Genomic DNA, 27,681 nt, shown 5'->3' on the forward strand with positions numbered 1-27,681 from the left:
GGATGACTCCATCACCGCCATCTTGGATTACGTCATCGCCGCCGTCTTGGATAACGGTACTTCGGTGTGGGACCGCCCTAGCCCCAATACTTCCAAACATACCTGAGACTGTATTGAAGAATTCCTGGCGACCAGAACTTGGTACCGAAACTTCCTTGCTGATGGAAACTGTGTATCGGAGCAGGATTCGAAGCTGGCGTCTTTCCATTCAGGGGCAGTGCTTTCATACAGTTGACCTACTCATGCACGATGACTACCCACCTGGCCCAGCACACGGTCTTACATTAATGAGTAGAAACATGACGACCACTATCCGATGGGGATGACGGTTATCACTGAAAACCGGATTTCGAGTTATATAGTTTTATTTATTTATTTCTCAATACTAGTTCACCTGGAGCGCCAAAGAAGCTGATAGGACATGCGCATTCAATTACTGAGATATGTCAACAGAGAGAACAAAGCGGTGCAGTCGGCAAAGCCTATATAAGACAAGTGTCTGGCGGAGTTGTTAGATCAGTTACTGCTGCTACAATGGCAGGTGATCAATATTTAGGTAAGTTTGTAGTGGCGTTATAGTCGGCGCACGAGCGACGGTACACAGCATCTCCGAGGTAGCGATGAAGTGGGGATTTTCCGCGAACGACCATTTCATGAGAGTACTGTGAATATCAGGAATCAGGTAAAACATCAGATCTGTTACCACTGTAGCCGGAAAAAGATTCTGCAGGAACGGGACCAACGACGATTGAAGAGAATCGTTCAACGTGATAGAAGTGCAACTCTTACGCAGATTGCTGCATATTTCAATGCTGGGCCATCAACAAGTATCAGCGTGTGAACCATTCAACAAAACATCATTGATATGGGCTTTCGGAGCCGAGGGCCCACTCGTGTATCCTTGATGACTGCACGACACAAAGCTATACACCTAACCTGGGCTCGTCAACACCAATGACTGGAAACATGTGTCTGGTTTGAACGAATCTCATTTCAAATTGTATCGAACGGATGGACGTGTACGGGTATGGAGACAACCTCATGAATCCATGGATCCTCCAATCAGAAGGGGACTGTTCTAGCTGTTGGAGGCTCTGTAATGGCATACGGCATACGATTTGGGACTCCTGTTACGACTAGATACCACTCTGACAGGTGACACGTACGGATGCGTCCTGTAGGATCACCTGCATCCATTCATGTCCATTGTTCTTTTCGACGGAATTGGGTAATTCCAGCAGGACAATGCGACACCCCACACGTCCAGAATTGCTACAGAGTGCCTCCAGGAATACTCCTCTCAACTTAAACGTTTCCACTGGCAATCAAACTCTCCAGATAAGGACATTATTGAGTATATCTGGGATGCTTTGCAACATGCTGTTCATAAGAGATCTCCACCCCCTTCGTATTCTTACGAATTTATACGACAGCGCTGCAGGGTTCATGGTGTCAATACCCTCCAGCACTCCAGCACTACTTCAGACATTTGTCGAGTCCATGCAACGTCGTGTTGCGGCACTTGTGCGTGATCGGAGAGACTCTATACGATATTAGGCAGGTGTATCAGTTTCTTTGGCTCTCCATTGTAAAGCCTTCCAGAATAACTGCCTTGTGAAATAACCGATTTTCGGTTTTTCTTTCCTGTTATTTACTGTAATAAAGGTAGAAATCGAACAAAGAATGAAAAAATGTGACTCTCTCAGTTTCAAGGTACACAAATAAAAATAGTAAATTAAATAGGCAAACAAAAGAAAACTTAGTGCATTCACCGTACGCTGGTTCTGTCGAAAAATGGTAAGTTGTTGAATACCACAAAAGTTTGCCAATATTCTACACAGTTTCTAAGTTTTTGAAACTCTGCTCAAAAATCGTGTTGTAATAGAGGATGATCCAACTGTTTTGGTACTGGGAACGTTCAGTCCTAAAGGGTGGAAACTGAGGTTGAAGAACTTTGTTTTTTATGTAAATTTGTCCGTTTTCAGGGGCTACATTCAGATGGGGGCATATTGTTGAACATGAAAGCAGAAGTATTCAGAATGTACGTAAACCGTATTGATAAAAAGGCTAGTTAGATATTTCATTTTTGTAATGCTTTCAAGATTTGTTAACAGAACTATATGTAATTTGATGATTTGCATTTATGTTGGATTAATAAAGGTAGATAATGCTTGCTGTTTAAATCTTATTGCTTGTGAATCAATTGTGACTAATGTAACTTAAATTGTCAGACGTTTTTGAAAAGCCAAACTTAACTTGCAATATAATGTTTCTAAAAAAAACTCAGTATTAGTGATTCACCATAAACTGTACCGCCTCCCTGTCCAGGTCATATATTTTTTAAAGATATTGGATTTTCTTAAATGTTCTCAGTTATCAGCCAAAAGAATTTCATGTACACTTCAAAGTATTATAGGAAGCATATCACACTGCTGAGCCTGGCTAGCATACTTATATTTTTGTGAGAGATCAGAATATATTGCGTTCCATCGTTGCTGCATTAGAGGCAAGACAGTGTAATTTATTTATAATGTGCACAGGGACCAAAGTTATCAGTTTTGAACAGGGCCAGATGATTCAGTGCCTAAGGGGCTGAATGTATTTTGCAGTAGCTGTATTTATTTATTGGTATTGTGAGTTGCATTGCCTAATCAATTCGTGCAAGATTTTGACATACACTCAACGTAATCGTAAAGAAATAATCTTTTTATTAGAAAGATACAAGTGGTACTCACTCAGCTTATAATAGTGAAATTGCCAATGAAATGAAGGGAACTTACGTCTGTGTGAACTCGAAAGCTGTGACATCTCTGTTGCTTCTGGAATAGAGTGTAAAACCCTATGTCACAGCGTCTCCGGAGAGCCCTTTGTTGGTGTTCTCCGTGGTTGAACCATACAGTTCGTTACCTGTAATAATTACTAAATCTAAAACCATATGTTGTTTGGAATGTGGGTTAGTGGATGACGTAGTTGCAATAAGCTCAGTTGTACTACAATACTTGGATGACATTTTCACATTATTTTTCAGTTTATTTCATATAAAATTCACTAGCTTTAAAATCTATAAACTACAATCATAGTTTCTTATCTATGAAGTAGTGAAAAATTTTGTACAGATATTCCACTACAACGAGACATTATATGTTGTTCTGACGTATCTTTAAAATTAAATAGTCTTAGCAATGCAGTACGTTAGACAACATAGGAAGGGAAAAGGACTCCACATCTGCCTTCCAGGTTGTAACATCTGTTCCCAAGTTGTCTTCATGGTGGAATGTCAGAAATAAGGATAGTATCTGAGGGAGTACGGGTTGGTAGGGATTCACGTGAATCATAGGATAACATTAGGAATCTTCTGCAGACTTTCTGAAATGTGTATCGATTTGGATTTCAGTTCAGGTCGGCGTTCCCCCGCCCTAAATAATAATCGCCTAATTGATGCTGTCCTATTTCAAGATGGCATTTTTACAGTCTCTTCAGACGTCCTATTGTAGGTCCTTGTCGATGAATATCGCACCTGAATATTCTGTCATGCATTTCTTTGCGAATTCCGTAGCCCTGATGCCCCGCTTTTCAGTCAAGATACTAACGAAAATCTGTCCAAAGCGAGCAGAGGATGGGTGCCATTTATTACATTACGACTTACTGTTGTGATAGTTTAAATTTGGGAGCTATCTTGAGAGACTGTTTGATGCAACAGACAACACGAATATAGATTTTAGGCTTTTTCACATTTTTCTCGACATATGTTAGCCTCTATCTACTTCATAACCCTGCATAACCTCATAACTGCAACGCAGAAACAGTTAACATTCGAAAACAGAGAAAATGGCATTCTATGAATTTTTACCTCCTATCGTATAATAAATGTTGGCGTGGCAGCAGGAAAGGCATTTCACTACAAAAATATTTTTTCCGGCTACATGTTAGCTTTATTGCTCCCGTTTATATTTCAAGACCTGCTGATGTTGGAAAGAGTTGATACATTCGGGGGTTGGAACTTCTAACTGCGGCAATACCGTCGTAAAGACGCAACGCAAGTGGATTAAATAACATCGCTTACACCACACGCTCTTTACAAACACCTACCTTATCCCAACGCAAATGGACTCCTCCTCTCCACATTACTCGCTTGCACAACAGAGCCATGTGTATCGGACGGTCGAAAGTATGTCAGAAGGCCATCAGTGTGGAAGTGCAGAACTCATCGATGATTCTGTGTGACAATGCTCGCGCGCATATAGTGTCAGCTGTGGCCGATTTGTTCGATCGTTTGAGCTGGACACTGCTGTACCATCCGCTATACTACCTGAACGAATGTGTCCTACGACTTTCTCATCTCTAAAAAATAGTCTCTTATACACAACGCTGGTGGCGTTTTTGGAGGACAGTGGAACTTTGAAACATATACATGGCGATTCAGCCGCCGCTACTGATCCGTTTTATTCAATCTGCACTACGTCTGTATCACGAACGATATCCAGAAAGGCGACAACCACGTAATCGATGTAGCTTAAGTTCCCTCTCAGAGCTTTGGGCAACTCGAAGCAAACGCAGTCGTACTGTAAAATATATGAATGAGGACTGGCCATTTAACTCCGCGGTATTTTTGGCTCGAAAATATCTTACTTCTGCCATACTTACCCAAGTGTCTCCGATCTTTCTTTGTGTAATTATCTGTGCAATGTTACAAGCTTTGGATGCTTCTGTAAGTTTATTCCGTTTATAGTAGTTAATATTTCGCAAATCGATCAGAAAAGTTGTTTAGCAAGGTGTGTTTTGTCATCGGAAACAAATAACAGGAAATGTCAAAATGAGAAGCGTGGAACTACTTTCCGGTGTGTAATCCAATGGAAAGATTAATAAATGACAAGCGATGTTAATATGCGATATGTCTAACGTACAATAGGTCTGAGATGCCTTCGTGCACTTTACCAGTTATTCTGCGACATTTTGACAGTGTGCTTCACGATTCCAAAGCGAACCGGCCAACAGCACTGTTCTGTCATGATGTGGGGCGCATAAAACGACATCTGTTGTGGTAGCTGAATCTCTCTTGTATATTTTACATCACTTGTAAATAAATAGTTAAAGTTCCCAGCTCGTATATGGGCGTGTGAGAAAAGTTAGTTTCTTCAAAAACTGCCGGTCTAGACGCTGTAAATTGCCTCATTCAGAGACAATGCAAAGTGGAGGATGTTTTAGTTCAGAACTTTGACTGATTTGTTTCTACTTTCTTATAACTCCTTACAGTGTTCCTTGAGTATGACCAGAAATTTGTGCAGCACAATTAAACGAACTGTGCAGTAGGCTGCACGTTTTGCGAGCATAGTCTCATCATCAGGCCAAATATAGTTAGAAGCGAAATTCAAAAACGCATAAACAGAGTTGTTGAGAACTGCCTCGTATCATTTGGTGTGATGGTGGAACGACGGTTCTGGAAACATGAAGCTTAGAAGTTGCTTTAACCGTGACATCTGCATTTTGTTCACATTAAAAGTTAGCCTTTCACTTACAGTCCTCTTTTGCCGACGCTATACACAGTGGGAAAGATTAGATTACGTATTCGTTCCTAATCTGTAGACAAATGATCTCATCTATTTACTGTAACATTCCCACACAATGATTTCTTCAACATGCATTCAGATTTGATCTCTGGAAAGCAGAAAATTTTCGTTTGATGACTCACCGATGTTGAAGAAGCGTATCGTTAGCATGAACGGAATATTTCGACAGGACACGATGCACTGACATTTCGGGCAATTTCAAAACGTGTCATAATTTGTTGCAGCGACAGTTTCGGTGCTGTGGCCGAGCTCGTTACCTTATGGGATCTGTGAGAGTGTTATGGGAGAGAGGTTTCAAAGTTTCCTGGGAAATCTTGGCTATGCTTCGATTAAAGCAGCTTTGTGACTGACGTTTCTCGGGGTGGAATAGTAGTGGTCAGCTGCCAGCCAATCGCATCTATTTCTCTGGCGGCACATGCTCGCTGTAATGCTTTATGTCTACGGCAGTTGAGCAAGTCCCCAAATCACTCTTTAATTCGTAGAACTTGGGAAATAATTTGTTGGTATCCTTCCAAATGATGTCAGCACCTCAACTCGTAGACAAAGCTATCACTGGCCTGTTTACATCAGCAGCATACTTCGCTGTTGGGGTGTATGGATTCCTTGAACAACAACATCGAGGTGGCTTATTTAGCGTGCCCCAGCAACATCTCCTGCCATACGGGGGTGGCAACCACGAAGCTCAAACTTTACCAGACCAGACATCTCGTTATGGGGAATAGGCGGGTCCCACGGGGCTCAACATCTGCGCAAGACTAATGAAAAATCACCAAAACTGTCGAGGAATCCTTTCGAAGCATAACCGGTGACATGCTCAATGAGGTTTTGAGAAGGACAGGGAGGCGCCCAGATCTCGGTGGAAGGCATGATGTAGACATATGGGGACTTCTCAGATGTAGTGTTGGCAGATGCATTCACTACAGCTGCCGATCCAGCTGTCACCACCACTATTCCCATCTCCTCCTCAATCCGCAAGTCCAGAGTTTTATTTCATCTTCATTGCTCACGCGAGTATTGAATGCTAGAGCACATGGCGTTTATCGGCTTACCATCTGTCAGCCACAAAATTGATTTATTCCAGCTGTGCTGCGTAAGTCCTATGTGAAATGGTGATCGACTAAAAGTAGCAGAAAGTCTGAAACCTGGGGCCGTGGCAGAGGTGGATCCGGTCTAGGGATTGCTGGTATAGGGTGGGGGCGAATGAAGTGTTCCTGGTAACGGTCTGTCGGTATCAGACAAAGTACTCGGGCGCGTTGGTACCGGCTCGTAACTCTTGGTGATGGGTGGACGGCAACTGCCAGATACTGTTCTCAAGTTGGTCCGTTGCAGCTTGAGGTCGAAGCTACGCACCACTATCCAGAAGTACACCGTCACCACTGCAACAGAAGACAACAGCGTCAGTAGATCGACAAAGCGCTCTGCTACTTGCGTCGCTCTGACTGTTAACTGTGTTACACAAAACAGCTTCTAATTTTGCCGATTGTTTTATTAAATGATACTGTATCCACACTGTCCAAGTGGAACTGCGAAGCTGAGAAAAAATAGTGTAACACTGCAGTGCGCATTCACACATTCTAGATAACACAGTGTAGAAGAAGTGGTACTCTCTCCCCATTCAGCTGTTGAGATGGGCACTGAGCAGAATAGCAAATGATGGTGGACATTGATCTGACGTCTCAGTTAACATTTAAATGGGCGTTGAATGATTCTGAACAACTCAGCAGATGTGTATGCAGTCTCTCAAGCATCAGTTAGGGTGAACAGTGATTTGTCACACTCACAAAGTGATTTCAGTCATATCTTACTAATAGAAAACAAAGGATGTCATTACGTAACGCTTCAGCAGTAGGCAATCAGATATCATCTGACGGGAAAGAAATTACATGTGGTGTTCCCCAAGGTTCCATATGAGGTCCACTATTGTTTCTTGTTTATAGTAACGACCTGCCATCCGTTACATAACTGATGCCAAGTTTGTCTTATTTGCAGATGATACAAACATTGCAATAAATACTAAATCAAATATAAATTTAGAAAGGGCAGCTAATTAAATTTTTACTGACTTTAATAAGTGTTTCATAGCCAACTCACTGTCATTAAACTTTAAAAAGACCCACTATATGCAGTTCAGAACTTCCAAGAGATTTCCTTCTGGTGTGTGTATAAAATATGATGACATGGAAATAGGAGAAGTTGAGAGTGTAAAATTCTTAGGATTACAACTTGATAATAAATTGAATTGGGAGCAACATACTAATGAACTGCTAAAGCGCCTAAGCAAGTCTGTGTTTGCAATGTGAATGATGTCAGACATACGAGATATAAATATAAAAAAACTAGCATACTTTGCTTATTTTCACTCCATGATGTCATATGGCATCATATTTTCAGGTAATTCCACAAACAGAGAAAAAAATTTAGAGTACAGAAGCGTATAATAAGAGTAATGAGTAGTGTAAATCTAAGAACATCATGTCGAAACCTTTTGAAACAATTGGGCATATTAACCGCATCTTCTGAGTATATTTATTCCTTAGTGAAGGTTGTTGTAAATAATACATCTCTTTTTCCAACTATCTGCTTAGTACACAGTATCAATACTAGGAATAGGAACAATATACATAAAGATTTAAAATCACTAACTCTTGCCCAGAAAGGAGTCCAGTATTCAGCAACGCATATTTTCAATAAGTTACCAGTTTCAGACAAGGCACCATTTAAACATAATTTAAAAGAATTTTTGGTGGCCAACTCCTTCTGTTCCATCCATGAGTTTCTCAACAAGCGCAGTAGACCATTTTAATGAAAATTTATTATACTTTAATTTTTGACAGTACTTGGTTGTAACAGCCAAGTAACAACCTACTGTGTGAATGACGGATGTATGGAAAGCAGATGTAAGTCTTAAGTCTGTAAATAGTGGAAGTTTAATTTTAAATCTTGTACATAATCTGACTGTTCTTAACTGAGGATCACTGAAATGAATAATTTACTTTAATTTTTGACAATACTTGGTTTTAATAGCCAAGAAAAAGTGATTAAACCTGTAAATATTAGAAGTTTAATTTTAATTCATGTACATAATTTTACTGTTTATTGACTGAGGAGCATTAAAAATAATGAAACTCAAGTTTTTCTAATTACATTTTTGTAATGTGTTTATCTGACATGTTCCACACCCATGAGGATTCCCTCTTTTATGGGTCTATGGAATGAATAATTATTCTAATCTAATCTAAGCATACAAAATAGCTGAAGCAGGCCTGGCGGCCCAGCCAGCAGTTAGATGTACACAGGTAATGACAATGGAACTGATGCCCCAGCCACCAGTAAGATGGACACGGAGGGACTCACAGTCACCAATCACACAGATTGAATAACGTGATTCAGCTGACCTGGGTGTGTGTCCCTGGAGCAGTTGAGATGAATCATGCAGCGCAATAGCCACTGAACTGATGTTACAGCTAGCAGTTGATAAGGAGCCTGATGGGTATTGTTCAGCGTCTTAACAATAAAGTTCAACAGGATTAAGTCTCCCAGGAAGCAGCTGGGATCCACTCTGATAGCTCTTGTTCCTGTAGTATGTATAGCTTCATCTGGTGGCCCAACCACTAGCTGGGCACTGGAGGCTCATGATCACACAGACTGAATAACGTGATGCACTTGTTGATTGGCAACTCCAAGGAGTGCTGTGTGCACAACGACCATATATGTTAAATTAAAAGGAAGGTCAGTGTTGGCCGTAATATTGATGGTTTATTGATAGCTAAATCGATTTTCAATCACATAGTGATGATCTTCAGTGCAGTGGTGTACAAATTAAACTCATAGGCACTGGTGTCCAGTTATAATCAGTAACCAAAACTGAGAAACGATCACCTCGAACCGATGCTCCAGGCATTAGGTGAGATTAAGCCCTCAGAGTATTGTTCAGAACTGCAACGTACCAATTATAGCCAGCACCTAAAAGACTTATCTTCCAACTTTTCCCACATCTCAGCTGTCATTTGGGAATCATATTCCCTTGATTGGTAGGGCTGTATGTTGGCAGTCTTACTTATCGGCCTTGGAATTGCCACAGGCTGTGAAAGAATTGTGTGCATGACTGCTCGTGATGACACAGTTGCTGACTGTGTGTGGGTTGTGCATTGGCCAGGACAGTGCGAAGTGTTACTGGCATTAAAAATTGAGTCGCATCACAGATGCAGAAGTGGATCGCTTTCCTGATAATGCGTTAGTGCTATAAGAAACTCAGACCTATTACAGATCTCTTACCTGCGGCGATGATGGTTGAGGCCAAAAACATGAAGCCAGATAGGATGAAGCCAGCGGCGAAGTTGTTCACGAGCACAAACCAGAAGTAGACCAGGTAAGCTCCAGACACTACCGCGTGTCCGTGTGTCCAACACTGCACCAGGTCCCGTCGGCGCTGCGTAAATACGAACGATGTGTAGATATATGGTTAATATGGACATACAGTACAGATAGTTTGATTGGTAGATACATTGTTATTACACTGCCAATCGGAAATATCTACGTACTTTAATTTTCTAAGTAAACAAATTTTCACACATCCCTCATCCTACACTGAGATAAGAGAAGTCATGGGATAGTGACACACACATATACAGATGGCGATAGTATCTCGTACACAAGATATAAAAGGGTAGTGCGTTGGCAGAGCTTTCATTGCACTCAGGTGAGTCATGTGAAAAGGTATCCAACTGATTAAGGCCGCACGACGGGTATTAAAAAACTCTGAACGCGGAATAGTAGTTGGAGCTATACATGGGACGTTCCATTTCGGCAATCGTTATGGAATTCAATATTCCGAGATCCACAGTCTCAAGATTGTGCCGAGAATACCAGATTTCAGGCGTTACTTATCACCACGGACACCGCCGCGGCTGACGGCTTTCACTTAACGTCCGAGAACAGCGGCACTTGCGTTAGAGCTGTCAGTGCTAACAGACAAGCAACACTGCATGAAATAACCGCAGAAGTCAATGTGTGATGTAGCCGTTAGGATAGTGAGACGAAATCTGGGCTATGGCAAGAGACGACCGACGCTATTTCCCTTGGTAACGCATGACATCACCTGCAGCGCCTCTGTTGGGCTCTTGACCATATCAGGTGGACTCTAGACGACTGGAAAACCGTGGCCTGGTCGGACGAGTCCCGGTTTCAGTTGGTAGGACCTGCTGGTAGGTTAGAGTGTGGAGCAGACCCCACGAAGCCATAGACCCAAGTGGTGAACAAGGCACAGTGTTTATCATATCCGATATGGGTCACACACACACACATACACAGTATTCTGCCGATTAACCGTAGTCTGATACATGCGTTAAATTAGAAGATGTGTGTGTGTGTGTGTGTGTGTGTGTGTGTGTGTGTGTGTGTGTGTGTGTGTGTGTTTGTGCATACAGGACTCGCTGTGAATAATTACGATGAACTGACAGAGAACGCTGCTAGGAAGTGACAAGTTGAGAATTGTTGCGTGTCCGGATGGACACTCACTACTAGTGAGTGATCTACCACCAGGAGGTTCTTGTTCATAGGTCTGAAGATGACCACAGTTGTGGTCGAAACCGGTCACTGGAATAAACAATTTGTGATCAAGACTGTTTTTGATGGTAAATATTAGTAATAATACTGATCACTGGTTGCTCCCACAATGTATTCAAATGTAATTTACTTTTACTTACTCTAAAAGCTCCAAAGAACAGCACGACGTCTAGGAGAATGGCAGCGATGGACAGCACCAAGATAACCGATATAATCGCCATACCGACTGCAACAACATAACATACTCTGAACCGACTGGGTCTGCCTTTAATAACAGCGTCTACAGCAGCAAATGCATTTACGAAAAAAAGCCTACTGTTGGAGCTGATTGCCATGTTAACAAATGAAAGGGCCAAAAAAACCTTAAGAAAAAAAAAAATATGCCCATGTACAGAAAAACAGTTGATTACAATTTCAGGAAAACTGAATGATTTTTTTTTAAGAGAAAGAATTTCAGAAATTGAGCAAGGCAATAACGCGATGGTCCACCTCTGGCCCTTATGCAAGCAGTTATTCGGCTTCGCACTGATTGATAGTGTTGTTGGATGTCTTCCTGAAGAATATCGTGCCCAATTCTGTACAATTGGCGCCGCCTCAGATCGTCAGAATCCTGAGCTAGTTAGAAGGTGCTGCCCACAGTGCTCCAAACGTCGTCAACTGGGATGAGCTCCAAAGACTCTGTTGGCGACTGCATGATTTGGCAAGCACAAAGACCTGCAGTAGAAACTCCCGCTGCTTGCGGGCGGTCATTATCTTGCTGAAAAATAAGCCCAGGGCTGACTTACCACGAATGGCAACAAAACGGAGCGTACAATGTCGTCGACGTACCGCTGTGCTATAAGAGATGCCGCAGTTGACAATCAGAGGGATCCTGCTATGAAAAGAAGTGGAATCCCCGAGCGTGGGTGTGACCAGTCGCGGAAGCCAGTGGATAGCTCAGAATATCGTGCAAGTTGTGGAAGACTGATCCGTGACTCACTTTCACTCGTTCCACTATCACCTCGATTGTGATGCGCGAGTCTTCGAGCGATTCGCGGTTCTTCACACAGAGCTGGCCTTCCACTTCGTTCGTCGTAGTTCAAACTTTTTTGACGACACTGGATGATTGTGACCAGATGGAACTACTTACATGCGGTCAAAATTGTGGCTGCTTTGATTGCTCGGCGAGGTGGCACATAGGAACTGTAACTCATTAAATATTAGTTCACTATATTACATTAATGAATGGAAATGAAAATGAAGTCCCATGCTTCTTGACAGAGTGTAGGGTAACGATGCGGGAGACTCGCACCAACATACTAGGTAAGTTCTTATGGAGGTGGTTTGCCGTTGCCTTCCTCCATTCGTAATGGGGATGAATGATGACACAACAGAACCTAGTCATCTCGGGGCAGGTGAAAATCCTTGACCCCACAGGGAATCGAACCTGGAACCCCGTGCTCGGGAAATGAGAATGCTACTGCGAGACCACAAGCTGTGTACAACATTAATGAATAAAACGTTTATTTAACTTTGAATACTTCTTTGCCACAGGAGTACTGCACAATTTACCACAATGTAACAAAGCATCACTTGATGGAGGAATTAACAATTTGCTTGAGGTACAATATTCGACATTTACTGCAGTACATCAGGAACTTTAACAACTCGCTGGTCCTACACTGTGATGTTGACTCCTCCAGATGGGGTCACGAACTGGGCAGAGTGATTCCGTGCTGAGCTCTATATTGACCTCCGTTGTGAGGGCGCTGCTGTGCTGAGATGGGTGATGTGGTCTTTTGTTGATGTTCATCTTATATCCTCCTTTCAAGACACTGTCCATTCCATTCAACTGCACTTCCAAGTCCTTTGCTGTCTCTGACAGAATTACAATGTCATCGGCGAACCTCAAAGTTTTATTTCTTCTCCATGAATTTTAATACCTACTCCGAATTTTTCTTTTGTTTCCTTTACTGCTTGCTCAATATACAGATTGAATAACATCGGGAAGAGGCTACAACCCTGTCTTACTCCCTTCCCAACCACTGCTTCCCTTTCATACCACTCGATACTTATAACTGCCATCTGGTTTCTGTACAAATTGTAAATAGCCTTTCGCTCCCTGTATTTTACCCCTGCCACCTTTGGAATTTGAAAGAGAGTATTCCAGTCAACATTGTCAAAAGCTTTCTCTAAGTCTACAAATGCTAGAAACGTAGGTTTGCCTTTCCTTAATCTTTCTTCTAAGATAAGTCGTAAGGTCAGTATTGGATTATACAACAGATATTAGTCGAGTCCATGCCACTAGTACGTACTCACGGGGGCCCTGCACTATATTAGGCAGGTGTACCAATTTCTTTGGCCTTTCTAAGTATGATGGTGTATTTTTTGCACAGAATTGAATAGATTGTGTTCTTCTAAAATTTATGAAGATTTTCAGAGAACCACTTAATAATTGTTTCAAAACATTACTAACCACATCTTCTGTTCCTTTCTTTCTGATGGGATTTAATACAACAATAGTATCGTCTGCAGAAATCAAAGTAACAATCATGTTCGTACCTCTGTAGCTTCTCACTAGCATCAAGTCCCTCTCCCCCGATCCGCCGTCTTTGAGCAGCTGCTGCAAGACCAGCCGGCTCATCCTGATGTCCCACGACGTGTAGGAAAGTACCCCAACGTTGCCCATCTGAAACATAAGATTGCAACTCAGCTGATGTTTCTTGTCAGCATTTACGTCATGTGCATACTCCACATACAGTGTGGAGCAACGACACGTAGTGTCATAATACACTCCTGGAAATTGAAATAAGAACACCGTGAATTCATTGTCCCAGGAAGGGGAAACTTTATTGACACATTCCTGGGGTCAGATACATCACATGATCACACTGACAGAACCACAGGCACATAGACACAGGCAACAGAGCATGCACAATGTCGGCATTAGTACAGTGTATATCCACCTTTCGCAGCAATGCAGGCTGCTATTCTCCCATGGAGACGATCGTAGAGATGCTGGATGTAGTCCTGTGGAACGGCTTGCCATGCCATTTCCACCTGGCGCCTCAGTTGGACCAGCGTTCGTGCTGGACGTGCAGACCGCGTGAGACGACGCTTCATCCAGTCCCAAACATGCTCAATGGGAGACGGATCCGGAGATCTTGCTGGCCAGGGTAGTTGACTTACACCTTCTAGAGCACGTTGGGTGGCACGGGATACATGCGGACGTGCATTGTCCTGTTGGAACAGCAAGTTCCCTTGCCGGTCTAGGAATGGTAGAACGATGGGTTCGATGACGGTTTGGATGTACCGTGCACTATTCAGTGTCCCCTCGACGATCACCAGTGGTGTACGGCCAGTGTAGGAGATCGCTCCCCACACCATGATGCCGGGTGTTGGCCCTGTGTGCCTCGGTCGTATGCAGTCCTGATTGTGGCGCTCACCTGCACGGCGCCAAACACGCATACGACCATCATTGGTACCAAGGCAGAAGCGACTCTCATCGCTGAAGACGACACGTCTCCATTCGTCCCTCCATTCACGCCTGTCGCGACACAACTGGAGGCGGGCTGCACGATGTTGGGGCGTGAGCGGAAGACGGCCTAACGGTGTGCGGGACCGTAGCCCAGCTTCATGGAGACGGTTGCGAATGGTCCTCGCCGATACCCCAGGAGCAACAGTGTCCCTAATTTGCTGGGAAGTGGCGGTGCGGTCCCCTACGGCACTGCGTAGGATCCTACGGTCTTGGCGTGCATCCGTGCGTCGCTGCGGTCCGGTCCCAGGTCGACGGGCACGTGCACCTTCCGCTGACCACTGGCGACAACATCGATGTACTGTGGAGACCTCACGCCCCACGTGTTGAGCAATTCGGCGGTACGTCCACCCGGCCTCCCGCATGCCCACTATACACCCTCGCTCAAAGTCCGTCAACTGCACATACGGTTCACGTCCACGCTGTCGCGGCATGCTACCAGTGTTAAAGACTGCGATGGAGCTCCATATGCCACGGCAAACTGGCTGACACTGACGGCGGCGGTGCACAAATGCTGCGCAGCTAGCGCGATTCGACGGCCAACACCGCGGTTCCTGGTGTGTCCGCTGTGCCGTGCGTGTGATCATTGCTTGTACAGCCCTCTCGCAGTGTCCGGAGCAAGTATGGTGGGTCTGACACACCGGTGTCAATGTGTTCTTTTTTCCATTTCCAGGAGTGTATTTCCCAGGAACAAGATCTTCATTCACCATACAGCGTGGCCAGAAAGTCGCTTTACACCTGGTCTAAATGCATGCAACATTATGAGGTTGTAAGATAAGAGCCTCGCATCCCGGTCGCCGAAACGGTGAGTTACAACGTCGCTATCACATGAGCTTGAAAAGCAGCAAACACTCGGCTCATCTTTCTTCATTTATTTGTGATTATCATTGTAACTGTATGGGAGTTGAGTAAACCAGGCACTAACATTATAAAGTTCACACGAACTAATGAGATTTCATTCACCGTATGTGCTGATTTCGTTTCCTCCTTTTATCATTCTATAGTCTAATATTACCGAACTATCAGTTTAATAAGCCACGGCTGCAAAATACTAACGCGAATTCTTTACAGACGAATGGAAAAATTAGTAGAAGCCGACCTCGGGGAAGATCAGTTTGGATTCCGTAGAAATATCGGAACACGTGACGCTATACTGACCCTACGACTTATCTTAGGAGCTAGATTAAGAAAAGGCAAACCTACGTTTGTAGCATTTGTAGACTTAGAGAAAGCTTTTGACAATGTTGACTGGAGTACTCTCTTTAAAATTCTGAAGGTGACAGGGGTCAAATACAGGGAGCGAAAAGCTATTTACAATTTGTACAGAAACCAGATGGCAGTATCAGAGTCGAGGGGCATGAAAGGGAAACAGCGGTTTGCAAGGGAGTGAGACAGGGTTGTAGCCTCTCCCCGATGTTATTCAATCTGTATATTGAGCAAGCAGTAAAGGAAACAAAAGAAAAATTCGGAGTAGAAATGAAAATCCATGGAGAAGAAATAAAAACTTTGAGGTTGACCGATGACATTGTAATTCTGTCAGAGACAGCAAAGGACCTGGAAGAGCAGCTGAACGGAATTGACCGTGTCTTGAAAGGAGGGTATAAGATGAACATCAACAAAAGCAAAACGAGGATAATGGAATGTAGTCGAATTACGTCGGGTGATGCTGAGGGAATTAGATTAGAAAATGAGACACTTAAAGTAGTAAAGGAGTTTTGCCATTTGGGGAGCAAAATAACTGATGATGGCCGAAGTAGAGATAATATAAAATGTAGTCTGGCAATGGCACGAAAGGCGTTTGTGAAGAAGAGAAATTTGTTAACATCGAGTATAGATTTAAGTGTCAGGAAGTCGTTTCTGAAAGTATTTGTATGGAGCGTAGCCATGTATGGAAGTGAAACATGGACGATAAATAGTTTGGACAAGAAGAGAATAGAAGCTTTCGAAATGTGGTGCTACAGAAGAATGCTGAAGATTGGATGTGTAGATCACATAACTAATGATGAGGTATTGAATAGGATTGGGAAGAAGAGAAGTTTGTATCACAACTTGACTAGAAGAAGGGATCGGTTGGTAGGACATGTTCTGAGGCATCAATGGATCACAAATTTAGTATTGGAGGGCAGCGTGGAGGGTAAAAATCGTAGAAGGAGACCAAAAGATGAATACACTAAGCAGATTCAGAAGGATGTAGGTTGCAGTAGGTACTGGGAGATGAAGAAGCTTGCACAGGATAGAGTAGCATGGAGAGCTGCATCAAACCAGTCTCAGGACTGAAGACCACAACAACAACAGTCTAATGTCGTGCTGGCTATACTACTTGCTTTTCTGGGTGAGCTTCAAGGGCCCCATAGCGTGGGCGACCGATAGGTTCGTAGACGGCACGTGTGTGGGAAAATTGCGGTGATCGGTCGCTAATCGCTGGTCGCATGAATATCCCGTGTAGTCTGGTGGATCACATGCCGTTCGTGCACGCAATATGGCTCCCTGGCTTGTTAGCAGCGGCATGTGGCAATATGACAGTGACTCGTCTCTCCATTTATTAAACGTGGTTGTGCAGTTTTGTTTCGTTCCGCTTGCCCGTGTGACTAAGAAATTTACATTCGAGTTTATGGTTATCCAGGGACCACGAACTACTCTGAGGAGTTCAATTGAAGCCAGTGTTATCATTTACACGGAGGTGACAAAGAAACAGTGATCACTTATGTTTTACACACAAGAGTACTTTTTGAGCGGTGTGCTACTCAATAAGCAACAAAAGCGACAATGGGAGAAGTAAACGGAATACGAAACGCAGGCCGGCAATAAGGAGAAAAATTTTTCTGAAAAAGAGAACTATGTAGACATCTGATGTAAGGCTAAGTGTTGAAAAGTACTTTATGAAAGTATCTGTCCGGAGTGAAACATGGACAATGACCAGAAGAAAAGTGTCTGAGAAGTGTGCTGTTGCAGAAAATTCAGGTGACTAACGAAAAGAGAGAGTATATGCGAGTTAGTCCCAAGCAGAGATAGCAAAACTATTCGGGGTGTTAGATTATCTCTGTCTCATTGTATGTAACGAGCAGAATTTCTTGTGATTTTGCTTTTCTTCTGGACTATGCTACGGCTTTCTGGAGTGTTCAGTTACATAGTGTTCATTTAACTAGCAAGCGGTTTTCTGTAAATGCCAGGTGCAGAAGTATGAAACCGGAATTTCGGTATAGATGGTGCTAGCGGTCGGGGTAGGGCCCGTGAGACAGTGTCTGCATTGCCATCTGCTTCCTGTAACGGCTGACGAATGTCAACAAGCAGTAATCCAAGTACTATACAGGGTGTTACAAAAAGGTACGGCCAAACTTTCAGGAAACATTCCTCACACACAAAGAAAAGATGTTATGTGGACATGTGTCCGGAAACGCTTAATTTCCATGTTAGAGCTCATTTTAGTTTCGTCAGTATGTACTGTACTTCCTCGATTCACCGCCAGTTGGCCCAATTGAGGGAAGGTAATGTTGACATCGGTGCTTGTGTTGACATGCGACTCATTGCTCTAGAGTATGGATTAGCACGGGGCAATAGCCGTGGGGCGGTACGTTGGTATCGAGACAGATTTCCAGAACGAAGGTGTCCAGACAGGAAGACGTTCGAAGCAATTGATCGGCGTCTTAGGGAGCACGGAACATTCCAGCCCATAACTCGCGACTGGGGAAGACCTAGAACGACGAGGAGACCTGCAATGGACGAGGCAATTCTTCGTGCAGTTGACGATAACCCGAATGTCAGCGTCAGAGAAGTTGCTGCTGTACGAGGTAACGTTGACCACGTCACTGTATGGAGAGTTCTACGGGAGAACGAGTTGTTTCCGTACCATGTACAGCGTGTGCAGGCACTATCAGCAGCTGATTGGCCTCCACGGGTACACTTCTGCAAATGGTTCATCCAACAATGTGTCAATCCTTATTTCAGTGCAAATGTTCTGTTGCTGTGTGTTTCCATTCCATGATTAATGTGATTTGAAGAGAAGTAATAAAATGAGCTCTAACATGGAAAGTAAGCGTTTCCGGACACATGTCCACACAACATATTTTCTTTGTTTGAGTGTGAGGAATGCTTCTTGAAAGTTTGGCCGTACCTTTTTGTAACACCATGCATCTGTTTCAAACCCGTAAATATGTCGAGTTTTCTGCCAACGAACTACGATTTGCGGACAGCCTTGGTTTTCTGATATCATTTCAAGAAAACTGGTGCAGAATGGCATCGAATGCTTGTCGAAGCTCAAAATGGCTCTGAGCACTATGGGACTTAATATCTGTGATCATCAGTCCCCTAGAACTTAGAACTACTTAAACCTACCTAACCTAAGGGCATCACACACATCTATGCCCGAGTCTGGATTCGAACCTGCGGCCGTAGCGGTCGCGCGGTTCCAGACTGAAGCGCCTAGAACCGCTCGGCCACTCTGGCCGGCTTACGTCCGGAAATGCTTGGTTTCCATGCTAGAGACCATTGCTATATCTACATATACATGGATACTCTGCAAATCACATTTAAGTGCCTGGCAGAGGGTTCATCTAACCACCTTCACAACTCTCTATTATTCCACCTCGTATAGCGCGTGGAAAGAATGAACACTTATATCTTTCCGTACGAGCTCTGATTTCCCTTATTTTGTCGTGGTGACCGTTCCTCCCTATGTAGGTTGGTGTCAACGAAATATTTTCGCATTCGGAGGAGAAAGTTGGTGATTGGAATCTCGTGAGAAGATTCCATCGCAACGAAAAACGCCTTTCTTTAACGATTTCCAGGCCAAATCCTGTATCACTTCTGTGACACTCTCTCCCATATTTCGCGATAATACAAAACGTGCTGCCTTTCTTTGAACTTTTTCGATGTATTCCGTCAGTCCAACCTGGCAAGGATCCCACACCGCGCAGCAGTAATCTAAAAGAGGGCGGACAAGCGTAGTGTAGGCAGTCTCCTTACTAGATTTGTTACATTTTCTAAGTGTCCTGTCAATAAAACGCAGTCTTTGGTTAGCCTTCCCCACAACATTTTCCGTGTGTTCCTTCCAATTTAAGTTGATCCTAATTGTAATTCCTAGGTATTCAGTTAAATTTACGGCTTTTAGGTTAGACCGATTTATCGTGTAACTGAAGATTAACGAGTTCCTTTTAGCACTCATGTGGATGACCTCACACTTTTCGTTATTTAGGGTCAACTGCCACTTTTCGCACCATTCAGATATTTTTTCTAAATCGTTTTGCAGTTTGTTTCGATCTTTTGATTACTTTATTCGTCGATAAACGACAGCGTCATCTGCAAACAACCGAAAACGGCTGCTCAGATTGCCTCCCAAATCGTTTACATAGATGAGGAACAGCAAAGGGCCTATAACACTACCTTGGGGAACGCCAGAAATCACTTCTCTTTCACTCGATGACTTCCCGTCAGTTATTACGAACTGTGACCTCTCTGACAGGAAATCATAAATCCAGTCACATAACTCAGTCATACATTCTTACAGAAACTGCGGTCTAACGCGCGCTGCGCCTTGCAGCCGCAGTTACAGTACGTGCTGAAAATGACTTCCATGTGCCTCATCGCATGCGTGTACGCGCCGTAGCATGTTCTGTCCCACACGTTCACACCCGAACAGTGCCAAAGGCAGCATGAATCTGCTTCTCCAGTGTCTCCACATCTTGAATAGGCTCTGCATACACGATACTTTTGAGATGGCCCCGTAACCAGAAATTGCACGGGGTGAGATCCGGTGAACGAGCAGGCCATGCAACTGGGTACCCCCGTCCGATCCATCGATCAGGGAACACACGATTGAGATGCGTTGGAACGTTAACGGCGAAATGGGCTGGAGCACCATCATGTAGCAACCACATAACCGTCGAATCATCAATGGCACTTCTTCCAGCAAGGGAAGCAAAGTCACCCGCAATAAACGCCAATAGTTCCGGACTGTTAGGTGACGTGAAAGGAAGACTGGTCCCAAAATACGGTGCCGGCCGGTGTGGCCGTGCGGTTCTGGGCGCTTCAGTTTGGAACCGCGTGACCGCTACCGTCGCAGGTTCGAATCCTGCCTCGGGCATGGATGTGTGTGATGTCCTTAGGTTAGTTAGGTTTAAGTAGTTCTGAGTTCTAGAGGACTAATGACCACAGATGTTAAGTCCCATAGTGCTCAGAGCCATTTGAACCATTTGAACCCAAAATACGGTCTCCAATTATCCTGGCCCACACATGCCAGCTGCACCAGTGCTGATGATTCGCTATCACTGTACTATGTGCATCTGCATACCGTCCCACAGATGACAACTACATCTACATCTACATCTACTTGATTACTCTGCTATTCACAATAATCTGCCCGGCAGAGGGTTCAGTGAACCACCTTCATGCTGTCTCTCTACCGCTCCACTCTCGAACGGCACGCGGGAAAAACGACTACTTAAATTTTTCCGTGCGAGCCCTAATTTCTCTTATTTTATCGTGATGATCATTTCTCCCTATGGAGGTGGGGGCCAACAGAATTTTTTCGCAATTGGAGGAGAAAACTGGTGATGGAAATTTTGAAATTTCATGAGAAGATCCCGTCGCAACGAAAAACGCCTTTGTTTTAATGATTGCCGCTCCAATTCACGTATCATGTCTGTGACACTATCTCCCCTATTTCGCGATAATACAAAACGAGCTGCCCTTCTTTGCACTTTTTCGATGTCATCCGTCAGTCCCACCTGATGCGGATCCCACACCGCTCAGCAATACTCCAGAATAAGGCGGACAAACGTGGTGTAAGCAGTCTCTTTAGTAGACCTGTTGCACCTCCTAAGTGTTCTGCCAATGAATCGCAGTCCTTGGTTTACTCTATCCACGGTATTATCTATGTGATCGTTCCAATTTAGGTTATTTGTAATTGTAATTCCTAAGTATTTAGTTGAATTTACAGCCTTAAGAATTGTGTGACTTATCGCGTAATCGAAATTTAGCTGATTTCTTTTAGTACCCATGTGCCACTCGTGTGCCACTTTTCGCACCATACAAATATCTCATCTAATTCTTTTGCAAGTCGTTTTGATCATCTGATTACTTTACAACACGGTAAACGACAGCATCATCTGCAAACAATCTAAGAGTGCTACTCCGATTGTCTCCTATATCGTTACTATTGATCAGGAACAATAGAGGACCTATAACACTTCCTTTGTGCAAAATGTTTCAAATCGTTCTGAGCACTATGGGACTTAACATCTTAGGTCATCAGTCCCCTAAAACTTAGAATTACTTAAACCTAACTAACCTTAGGACATCACACACATCCATGCCCGAGGCAGGATTCGAACCTGAGACCGTAGCAGTCCCGCGGTTCCGGACTGCAGCGACTAGAACCGCACGGCCACCGCGGCCGGAGACTTCCTTGTGGAACGCCGGATATTGCTTCTGTTTTACTGGATGACTTTCCGTTTATTACTACGATCTGTGACCTTTCTGACAGGAAATCACGAATCCAGTCGCACAACTGAGGCGATACCCCGTAGGCACGCAGTTTGATTAGAAGACGGTTGTGAGGGCCCGCATCTCGTGGTCGTGCGGTAGCGTTCTCGCTTCCCACGCCCGGGTTCCCGGGTTCGATTCCCGGCGGGGTCAGAGATTTTCTCTGCCTCGTGATGGCTGGGTGTTGTGTGATGTCCTTAGGTTAGTTAGGTTTAAGTAGTTCTAAGTTCTAGGGGACTGATGACCTAAGATGTTAAGTCCTATAGTGCTCAGAGCCATGGTTGTGAGGAACGGTGTCGAAAGCCTTGTGCAAATCTAAAAATATGGAATCAATTTGACATCCCCTGTCGATGGCACTTTTTAGCTCATGAGTATAAAGAACTAGTTGTGTTACACAAGAACGATATTTTCTGAATCCGTGCTGACTACATGTCAATAAATCGTTTTCTTCGAGGTACTTCATAATGTTCGAATGCAGTATACGTTCTAAAATCCTAATGCAAATCGACATTAGTGAAATAGGCCTCTAATTCAGCGGATTACTCCTGTTACGTAAGTTGAAGACACCACTCCACGTAAAGGTGGCCTAATCTGTGAATAGGATGGATGACACAGATCCCGGAATCGTGGTTGCCTGGTGAAGAAACGAGTGACAAAACTGCTCTCGATGTGGAAAGGCTGCCGCTAGTAAGGCCTGCACACGCTGTAAGTGATAAGGGTAGTAACAACTGACGTGGATGTTCCACACGGTCTTCTGGCTTACCCTGTACTGCCTGGTACTGACACGGCGGTCACCTTCCACAGTGTCAATCACATTTTCCACCAAGTTTGAAGTCTGAACATTTCGGGTACGTCCATCATGATTTCCTGCTTCCTGAAACGACCCTGTCTCGGACAAAACTGCGAAACATTGTAGCAAACATTGAATGTTGTGGTTGTTGTCGGCTGGGCTAGGTCTCATTATACACTACTGGTCATTAAAATTGCTACACCACGAAGATGACGTGCTACAGACGCGAAATTTAACCGACAGAAAGAAGATGCTGCGATATGCAAGTGATTAGCTTTTCAGAGCATTCACACAACGTTGGCGCCGGTGGCGACACCTACAACGTGCTGACATGAGGAAAGTTTCCAACCGATTTCTCATACACAAACAGCAGTTAACCGACGTTGCCTGGTGAAATGTTGTTGTGATGCCTCATGTAAGGAGGAGAAATGCTTACCATCACGTTTCCGACTTTGATAAAGGTCAGATTGTAGCACATCGCGATTGCGGTTTATCGTATCGCGACATTGCTGCTCGCGTTGGTCGAGATCCAATGACTGTTAGCAGAATAGGGAATCGGTGGGTTCAGGAGGGAAATACGGAACGCCGTGCTGGATCCCAACGGCCTCGTATCACTAGCAGTCGAGATGACAGGCATCTTGTCCGCATGGCTGTAACGGATCGTGCAGCCACGTCTCGATCCCTGAGTCAACTGATGGGGACGTTTGCAAGACAACAACCATCTGCACGAACAGTTCGACGACGTCTGTAGCAGCATGGACTATCAGCTCGGAGACCATGGCTGCGGTTAGCCTTGACGCTGCATCACAGACAGGAGCGCCTGCGATAGTGTACTCGACGACGAACACAGGTGCGCGAATGTCAAAACGTCATGTTTTCGGATGAATCCAGGTTCTGTTTACAGCATCATGATTGTCGCATCCGTGTTTGGCGACATCACGGTGAACGCACATTGGAAGCGTGTATTCGACATCGCTATACTGGCGTATCACCAGGCGTGTGTTATGGGGTGCCATTGGTTACACGTCTCGGTCACCTCTTGTTCGCATTGACGGCACTTTCAACAGTGGACGTTACATTTCAGATGTGTTACGACCCGTGGCTCTACCCTTCATTCGATCCCTGCGAAACCCTACATTTCAGGAGGATAATGCACGATCGCATGTTGAAGTTCCTGTACGGGCCTTTCTGGATAAAATGTTCGACTGCTGCCCTGGCCAGCACATTCTCCAGATCTCTCATCAATTGAAAACGTCTGGTCAATGGTGGCCGATCAACTGGCTCGTCACAATACGCCAGTCACTACTCTTGATGAACTGTGGTATCGTGTTGAAGCTCTATGGACAGCTGTACCTGTACACGTTATCCAAGCTCTGTTTGACTCAATGCCCAGGCGTATCAAGGTCGTTATTACGGCCAGAGGTTGTTGTTCTGGGTACTGATCTCTCAGGATCTAAACACCCAAATTGCGTGAAAATGTAATCACTTGTCACGTCTAGTATAATATATTTGTCCTATGAATACCTGTTTATCATCTGCATTTCTTCTTGGTGTAGCAGTTTTAATGGCCAGTAGTGTACAACCTCGCTGCCCGCCGTCTGTTGCCATTTGCGTTTCCATAAGTAAACACCATGTCGGCAAGCTATCGATTCGAATACAGAACCATTGTGAACACCGCTTCATCCCATCTACTACAATGTGAGTCAGCAAGAGAAGTGAATCGGACACAACATTACCAGTTACAATGGTAGGTGAAGACGCTAGTGCATGACGTATGAGGAACAGTACCACCCTCAAAGAGGAAAGCATTTATACTGTTTCTGGCTGCATGGTTCCGCGCGAATTTTAACAGCGTATGATTGCGTAAATGGACTCTAGCATGGAAACCATGCATTTCCGGACATAAGTTTTGTTTCGTGTCCTCTCATCGATCAGTGCTACTTTGTACAAGGTGGAAAAAAATGATCCGGTACACCCGCATCGCAGTCGCCCTACCTTGCATGTATGCTGCAGAAACGCCCTTAGACGAAAACCTTTTGATCGCCCCTTTGTCCGCCCCCCCCCCCCCCCCCCCCCCCCCCGGTAGCTGAATGGTCGGCGTGACGCATTGTCAAGCCTCTGGGCCCGGGTTCGATTACCGGCTGAGTCGAGGAATTTTGTCCGCCCGGGGACTGGGTGTTGTGCTGTCCTTATCATCATCCTTTCATCCTCATCGACTGCAGGTCGCCGAAGTGGCGTCAAATTGAAAGACCGGCACCCGACCAACAGTCTGCCCAACGGGGGGCCCTAGCCATACGTAAAATAAATGTAAAGAAATATGTGTCTTTGCTTTGAAACTCACCAAACTGAGGACAGCAATGATGAGCGTGGCGAGCCGCAGATTCGTGATGCAGCAGCAAGTGGATACCCTGCAGCACATCCTGGCTGATGAGTTGTGTCTGTTGATCACCAAGAGCTGAATTAGTACATCATCGAGGAAAAAGAAAAATAATCTGTAAGGCTATAAAATAATAATATTCTGAAAATGTTCAAAAACTCAAATAAACACAAAACAGTTTCTTAAAAACACCCAACTCTTGTCAAAGTGCCTTAAGGGGACCACACCCTGCCTATCTAACCCATGTTAATTTAGGCAAGTATTTGACCCATTTCTGAAAAAAAACTATTTGATGCAGGACCTTAATATTTTTACTGTATGTTACATGATGCTAATAGAGTCAATTGTACTAAATTATACTTTATCTATTTTATAGTTTTTAAGAAATACTTCTTTAAATATATTAACAAAAACTATTAAGTCTTTTCTGCAGAAAATATTTTTTTGGGAACTTCTTAATGGGGCAATATTAATGAATGTAGTACCAGAGGTGGCTTTTTATGTTATGCAGAGTCTCTGAAAATTTCATTCAATTATCTGTGATAGTTTCTGATGAAATGGGACATATGTACTGAAAATTTTAGTTTAAAGAAAAAACTTTTGAAATTTGTTACTTTAAGTTAATTAAAACTGTCCTGCTGCATATGATGGCCCTTCTTTAGCCCCTAGCAGGTTTTCCAGCTTCTTTTTCACCTCCCTGGATGTTTGTCTTGCTTTCTTGGCTATATTAGATGCAAACCTGTCTGCATCGCCTATCCTCATTTTATCGCAGTGTTGCAGCCCAGTGATCATGTTTTCACCAGGACTAATTTCCAGCTTTTTCAGTACCCAACACTTTCCAGTATTACCACAACTGAATGTAATAACAGCATCATGAACTCATAGTTACATTGTAAGCATGCCTACAAATACAGTTTTAGGAAGGCGGTTCCAAATTATGCTGTTGAAACATTCATTTGGGTCCTGTGTCTGCCCATGCAGACATTTCCTTAGAAGGTCAGGATGAGCCAAGTCTCTGAAAATTGATTTAATTGCTGTAATAACAGCAGCTGGAAGAGAACGCTGGTGACAATAAGATTCTCCAGTTGCCTGAGCCCTATTGTATTTGCACCACGAATTTTCTCCTGATGCACACAATCCATGACATAGCCTATCAGTAGAGGACTTATGGGAGTATATGGCCCAAACATCTCTCTTCATTGCCTCCAGATTATTTTTTATTTCTCCTAACTGCCGGCCCATAGTGTACCTGCTAGTTTTCTATAACTACTACTCGCTATCACACTTGAACAAAACTAACCGTGTGTTTGAAAGCGTGTTGTTTACAAACAGCAGAAACAAAAGAATACCGACCGTTGCATTTCAAGGATAGCCAACATCCCTAACGTGCAATGTAGGGGATATAAAGATCTAAAATATATGCAGAAAAGTGGGTGGCAGAAAAGCAGCCGTGGCACATAAACACACGTGGTAGGAAAATGTTCTTCAAATGATCGAAAAAAATTTTTTTCAACGAAATCCTTTTCAGAGTACTTAAATAAAACCTTAATCTATCGAAATATGATGAAAACTGAAAATCGATTTTTTTCGATCTAAATAACGGTGTGGTCCCCTTAAAACAAGGCTCACTGTAACTACACTGAACACAATAAAACGGACAACAGCGTAATTTGACCCTCAAAGGAGTGAAGATTTCAATATACGTGTAGATGTATGACCAGAAAACAGGGACGCTTCATTAAACTGAATTCTGATATTTTGTTTAACGAATACGTTATTAACTGGTTTCCGGGACGCAGCTTCGCTCGCATGCTCATATCTCACATACGAGGGTTGAATGAAAAGAAATGCCTCCCCCTTTGTTAAATAGGTTTGGATGGGAATATTTTAATAAATCAAACGCAGAAATAATATTTAGTATGTGATCTTTAATTACCAGTACTCACTTTTCCACATAATCATCGGCCAATTGGATACATTTCTGCCAACGATGAACAAGTTTTCTGAAGCCGTCACGGAAGAACTCGACACTGTGTTTCCGCAACCACAGTCTCACAGTTCTCTCAATGTCTTCATCAGAAGCATGATGATGTCCCCGCAGATCGTCTTTCATTATCGGGAACAGATGGAAGTCAGACGGTGCTAAACCTGGACTGTATGGAGGATGCCGTACGGTGGTGAAATTCAGTCTCTGAAGTTCTGCTATGGTTCCACGTGAAGAGTGTGGTGTGGCATTGTCATGCTGCAGGAAAACATTTCCATTTTCCTTTCGGACCTTTTTTAACCGTCGTTTCAGAGTTCGCAGCGTTGTGATGTAACGCTCTGAATTTATTGATGTTCCACGATCAAGGAAATCAACATGGTCGCTATCGACAGGGGATCTCAAGTT

The 27,681-nt window shown here is 43.8% G+C and overlaps 1 protein-coding gene across 1 annotated transcript in view; it reads right to left on the reverse strand.

Moving 5' to 3' along the window:
* Positions 1-3,004: 3,004 nt before the first annotated feature.
* LOC124717017 overlaps positions 3,005-27,681 on the reverse strand; it is a 39,484-nt gene continuing 14,807 nt past the window's right edge. The window contains exons 2-6 of the mRNA XM_047243663.1: positions 25,257-25,353; positions 13,674-13,800; positions 11,273-11,358; positions 9,843-9,996; positions 3,005-6,943 (exon numbers count right to left, since the gene is read on the reverse strand). Of these exons, the coding sequence (XP_047099619.1) occupies positions 6,738-6,943; positions 9,843-9,996; positions 11,273-11,358; positions 13,674-13,800; positions 25,257-25,334 (651 nt within the window). The 5' untranslated portion in view covers positions 25,335-25,353 and the 3' untranslated portion in view covers positions 3,005-6,737. The remainder of the gene's footprint in view (positions 6,944-9,842; positions 9,997-11,272; positions 11,359-13,673; positions 13,801-25,256; positions 25,354-27,681) is intronic.

The sequence above is a fragment of the Schistocerca piceifrons genome, chromosome 9, assembly GCF_021461385.2.
Source record: "Schistocerca piceifrons isolate TAMUIC-IGC-003096 chromosome 9, iqSchPice1.1, whole genome shotgun sequence".
Classification (NCBI taxonomy): Eukaryota; Metazoa; Arthropoda; class Insecta; order Orthoptera; family Acrididae; genus Schistocerca; species Schistocerca piceifrons.